Below are 5,972 nucleotides of genomic sequence, written 5' to 3' on the forward strand. Positions count from 1 at the left end.
AAAGCAGAAACAGACTCATAGGTACGGAGAACAAACCGATGGTTGCCAGATGGGAGAGGGGTTAAGGGGGTGAGATAAAAAGGGTGAAGGGATTAAGAAGTGCAAATTGGCAGTTACAAAATAGCCACAGAACTGTAAAGTATAGCATAGGGAACATAGCCGATAATATCGTGATAACTATGTATGGTGCCAGGTGGGTACTAGACTTATGCAGGAGATCACTTTGTAAGTTATATAAATGTCTAACTGCTATGCTATACCCTTGAAACTAATATAATGTTGAATGTCAACCAATTGAAAAAAGAAAAAGTCCATGTAGACCCTTGTAGGGCACCAGTAGAATTAGGGTTTTATTCTGTGCATAAGAGGAACCATTTAAAGCATGGTCTTGATGCTTTTTGGTTATAGTGATGGCTGAGAGAAGCAAGAATCATTGGGAGGTAAAATTGGAAGCAGGTAGACAATTAAGAGGTCTTCTTGGAGGAGAGGGCTGGTGGCTGAGACTGTAATGGTGGCAGAGGAGAGGGAGGAAAAATAAACACGTTTTATATTGATGGTAAAGACAAGACTAGTTGATTTGCTGAGTTCCAGGAGTACAGAGAAGATATAATCCTTGCTTCATGCTTCTCATAATCTAATTGGAGAGAAATATGTAAAAGGAAGTAATTGCAACACTATGTGATCAAGGCAGAGGAAGAGAGCCAAGTAGTGACCAGGGAAGGGATGACCAGCTGCCTCATGAATGTCCCGAAGGGGTGGACACCTGAGACAAACTAAGGGAAGGGCCTACCAGGAAAAAAGCATGGAGATTTGAAGTGCATGGGGCTGATGGGCAACTCCCAGGATGTTTAGCGCAACTGGAAGGTAGGTAGTGGGAGAGGAGACCAGAGTTGAGGGCAGGAGGCTCACGGAGCCCTTCACCACGTGGGCGCTGCTGGGTCAGATGAGACCTTTGCAGGCATCTCCAGGACATGACATCTCTCTCCTGAGCCCTTAACACAGTGTTCCAGACATGCTAATTCCTTCTCTAAATGGAAGATAAGCTGACCCAAAGACTATGCATTATTTAATGGAAAAGATTACTGAAAGTCCAAAGGGAGCCATATATCTTCTGAAAGCTCCCTCTCTCATTTATTTAATTGCATGAGAAGCAGCATGTTCTCCAGGTGGAAGAGGTCAATCATATGGTCTGTCTTCTGTTTTAAGGCCCAGGCTCCCCTTCGAGAATGGTAAATGGTGTCCTGGTCTCTGTTGGCAGCTTGGCCATACTTGTCGCTGTGATCGCCCTCTTGGTGTACAAGTAAGTTGCTGGTGCTCACACTTTAAACCTCTATAGTATACTGTCAAAAATAAATAGCAATATGCTGCACAAATGGGTCATTTTTCCCTTTTTGGCTTTTAACCATTTTGTGTGAGGGAGAACAATCTCCCATTGAATGATGAATACCAAATTAGCCTGTTGATTTTGCTATGTTTTTTTTAAAAATCCTAAATACACTACCAGATGTCATTAACTTTACAAAATCGTGTCAGCTTAATATTTAACATATAATCTCAAATTATAGTAAACAGGCGCATTTCTTGCATGAAGAAAAGAAAAGAAATATATTTCCACAAGACATCCGTGTCTTAAAAGCCATAGGTGAAATGGAATGAACCGATTTGTTGTTTGCCCTTTGCACTGAGCATGTAAAAGATTGTGGAAAGTAACGGACTCCAGCTAGAGATCTTTTTAAAATCTGTCTGACACTTTGCTTTCAGAAAACACAAGGAATATAAACCAGTAGAGAACAGTACTGGGATCAAAGACAAAGGCCTGAATGCTTTCCTCAACCATGCAAAGGCCAAGTTCTTCTCTGGAAGCCGGGAGAAAGATCCACTGCTCAAGAACTCACCAGGAAATCTTTAAATCTTCAGCCTCGTTTCTGACCAACAGCTCACTATTCAGTGCCATGTACGTGAGATGTGCTCGAGCAGATGACCACTAACTTTTTTTCCTAAAGATTTTTGTAAAGTATATATTATGGTTTAGAGGGGGTCCAATGTTTTTATAGGTTATATGATATTTTAGAGAAGTGAGGAATTATATTGCACGCAGCCTCAACCATATTACATAACTGGTAAAATCAGTCAGCAGTGCATCCTTTCATTGTGATTTATGTTTCATTTATAATGTCCAACGGCATTAGTAGGATAGACATGCTGTGTCCAAAGAGTAGGGGGAGAAGGTACTATTCATTAGTCTGACCAGGTTACCTGGAAGGAGAGGCTGGACACTTTGTAGCTTTCCATATAACCACATGCATAAAACCAATGTATTGTATTCCTGTCCTTAAGTTCACGTTCCAAGCTAACTGAATCCTATTCCAATGAACATGCATGAGCTTCTAACAGCATAATAACAGGCCAAGCCTCTACTACAGTGTATGCGTGTTGTACTAAATTCAGCATCAGCATCATCAGCATCATCATCATGTAATAAATAGGTGTGAATATTTTCATGGCAACCTGCCCTGACCCCCTGTGTAAAGGAATGGTATTCATTCATTCATTTATCCCATGAACATTTATTTAGTGCTTTCTGTATATCAGGCATGTTGCTAGACACATGGCCCAGCACTCACAGTGCTGACACTCTTGTGTGTCTATCAGAATTTCTATATACTATGGTGCATGTATTTGAAATTATATATTGTTTTCTAAAGAAGGAGGTCCTTGGTTTTCCTACGAGTTTCTCTATTTAAATGATAGAGAAACTTGATCAGCAAGGGTTTTACCTCTGTTTGTAACTATATCATATGTTAGACTTGACATTTTTTTTCTTCTTCTTCCTGAAAAATAAAGTTTGAAAAGAGACGTGACCCTGGAATTGTAATTATTTTCCAACTTCTTGTTTGCCTTTCAATTTCCTCTATAGTTTTGACATATAAAAAGTCTAATGCTGCCTTGTGGAACACTGATACCTTAATAATCATTATATATTTATATATATACATATATACAGTATGTGAAATTTCAATAAATTTAATATGTAAATGTATATAATTAGACCAGTCTAAAAGAAGAGGTTTTCTATAAGCAATTGTCCTGGACTGTTTGAACAGTCAGTATTATATTAAAAATAATGGCAAGTTCTAAGTTATAGAGCAGTAAACTTGTCCTGCAAAAGGCTAGGTAGTAAATATTTTAGGCTTTGTGAGCCATACAGTGTCTGTCGAAACTACCCAATGCTGCTAATGTAGCACGAAAGCTACCATATACATGCATGAAAGATCATAGTTATGTTCCAGCAAAAGCCTATTTACAAAAGCAGGTGGTCAGCCAGCTATGGCCCATGGGCCATAGTTCATTTCCCCCTGTTCTAGATGAGAAGAGACTAAAGAGGCACTGCAACTAAAAGCAATTTGGGAATCTAGATTGAATCTTGCATGGACAAACAAAAGCTTCAAAAGACATTCCTGGGACAAGTGAGGGAAATTTAAATACATACTGGATACCAGATGATATTATGGAATCATTGTTTATTTTCTTAAGGTGTGATGAACATTTTCTTAAGGAGCTGGTGGAGATCAACATTTAATCTAGTTCCTTCACTTCATAGTTGTCCTAAAGGCCAAAAATAAGCTACTTATTCTTAAATCATCTCCAAAGAGTACAAAATTTGCAGAATATGTATTGTGAAATTTCTCCTCAAATATGAGTTGGCCATAGGTCAGTGCTGCTCAACCACAGTTTACTTTGCCCTTTGAGAGACATTGGCAACATTAGGAGATATGTTTGGTTGTTACTACCAGGGTGGGTGATACTGGCATCTAGTGGGTAGAGGCCAGGAGTGCTGCTAAACATCTTACAAGCTACAGCATAGCACCCCACAATAAGCAGCCCACATTATCTGGCTCAAAATGTTAGAAAACCCTGTTGTGGAGTAGTCGAAGAAATCCTGGATGTGGATGTAAAGACAGAAGACTTGGATTTGAATCCAGCCCTGCCACTTAAAGCTGAGTAACCCTGGGCGAGTTATTTGCCCTTTCTTGGGCTTCAGTCTTCTTGTCTGTAAAATGGCTATGTGGTCCCTCCCTCACTTCACAGAGCTGCTGCAGACCTCTCTGAAAGAATAAATGGATGTGAAAGCCCTTTGTGTATGGCAGAGTGGTATAGACCTTATGTGAGGCCTAAGGACAGAGCACTGGGAAGACACTTTATTATTTTTATGATAATTAGGAGGCTAGGACATTAGAACCTCATGCAGAAAAGTATTATCAAGTTGCAGCTGAATCACTTGGAGGTTTGTTAAAACACAGACTCCTGAGCCCCACCCCCAGAGTTTCTAATTCAGTGTTCTAGGGTAGGGCCCTATAATTTAGATTTCTCACCAGTTCCAGGCAATGTTGATAAGGTTGCTTTGCTCCCCAGACCTAACTCAGAAATGTGGTCTTAAGACCCACACTTTCCTTTTCATATCAACAGGGGGTAGCAGAGAGCAGCAAATACACCGTCAATCACCAAGGCAGCAGGTTTGAAGGCTGTGGAAACCCTCATCGAACCTTCCATTTCAATATAATGAATAGCAGGAGAGTGAACTGAAATCATGAATTATTTAGATTTACATTCTTCATGTGACCTTGGCAACAAGTCATTTAACTGCTACCCAACGGCTATCTGTAAAATGGGGGAAATAACCTAAATGATGGCAGATGACAATTAATATTTGCTGAGAATTAGAACTTCCCAAGAAAATTGAAAAGTGTAGGTAATAAATTATTCTGGGAATTTATTATCCCTAGGATTTTTTATAAACATCTGCATTTTAAACACTTCTGACTCATTCATAAACATTGGCTGCCCTTCCTGAGTTTTCAATTGTTTAACGGTTTAGAGGCAGTACTGTCCACGTCTTCATTATATCCAGAGTGTATATATAGTGACTCCAAACCTAAGTGGCAGGCTAAGGACAGATGAGAAGATAGTCATGCAGGGGGTGAAGGTGATCACCTTCTGATGGGGCTCCTGGTTGGAGAAAAACCTTTTAAGATTTTTCTAAAGAAAGATTCCAACCCCACTGGAATAAAAACGCAGAGGTCAGTTCCTAGGACTCACCTCTTGTAGACTGATTTTGATCTTTCGGCTATCATTTACTGAGCATCAGTATGTCCCAGGGGCTGGTCTGGAGGGTACATGGCTGCGAAAAAGAGACAAGGACTCTGCTCTCCTGGAGCTTGGGTTCAGATGTTCACTGCATTGAGAGTGCTAACCTCTGGCCTGGGGTCTCCCATCGTGGCCAACACCACTGGCCTCAGCCTAATCTGCAGAAGCAGTTTCTCTTCTGTTTATAAGTGCACTGACATTTCTTTTGTCCTTGAAATTCTGGAATAAATTTTGCTTTGGAGAGCTTCCATAGGCCTTTTAGAATTTGGATGCCTTCATGATATTTTAGTATTTAACCAATTTTCATTCTCTGTGTAATGTCCCCACAGATATCATTATGTCACTTGACTAATCAAAATTTCTCTCAAATTTACAATGCAATTGTCACTGTTAATTGCATTGTACAGGTTTTAATGATACAAATTAAATATCAAGGTTTGAGCTTAATGAGTGTTAATTTTAAGGTGTTTATTAGAAAAAAAATCCTTTAGGATATTTAAAAAATGCTAACTGCTGATGAGAATGTGGCAGAAGGATTTTGTGGCTGTGGTTATAGCTTAAAATTTTTGTTTTTGGAATCAAGTAGAGGAAGGTAGGTAGAATATAAGATGTAGCCTGAAGCCAGGCATGTTCCCTCTGTATGTCAAAATCTCCTTATCTACACAATGGAGGAAAGGAGGAGGAAAGGGAAGCTAAACTAGATGAACTCTGAAGTCTCAGTTCTAATGCTTTTCAGCACAAAATTGGGAGGACGATGTCACTCAATTTCCTTACAGTGATGTCAGGAGGGTCGTGTTCTAAATCAGGAGTTGGCACTACATACAGTG

General features: G+C 39.7%; 1 protein-coding gene across 1 annotated transcript in view; it reads left to right on the forward strand.

Annotated features, from left to right (window-relative positions):
- The window catches only part of GPNMB (glycoprotein nmb), a 24,078-nt gene extending 21,251 nt beyond the window's left edge, over window positions 1–2,827 (forward strand). Inside the window, exons 10-11 of the mRNA XM_011361661.2 lie at window positions 1,207–1,300; window positions 1,762–2,827. Of these exons, the coding sequence (XP_011359963.1) occupies window positions 1,207–1,300; window positions 1,762–1,909 (242 nt within the window). The 3' untranslated portion in view covers window positions 1,910–2,827. The remainder of the gene's footprint in view (window positions 1–1,206; window positions 1,301–1,761) is intronic.
- The last annotated feature ends 3,145 nt before the right edge of the window (window positions 2,828–5,972 follow it).

Source organism: Pteropus vampyrus, unplaced genomic scaffold, assembly GCF_000151845.1.
Source record: "Pteropus vampyrus isolate Shadow unplaced genomic scaffold, Pvam_2.0 Scaffold69, whole genome shotgun sequence".
Classification (NCBI taxonomy): Eukaryota; Metazoa; Chordata; class Mammalia; order Chiroptera; family Pteropodidae; genus Pteropus; species Pteropus vampyrus.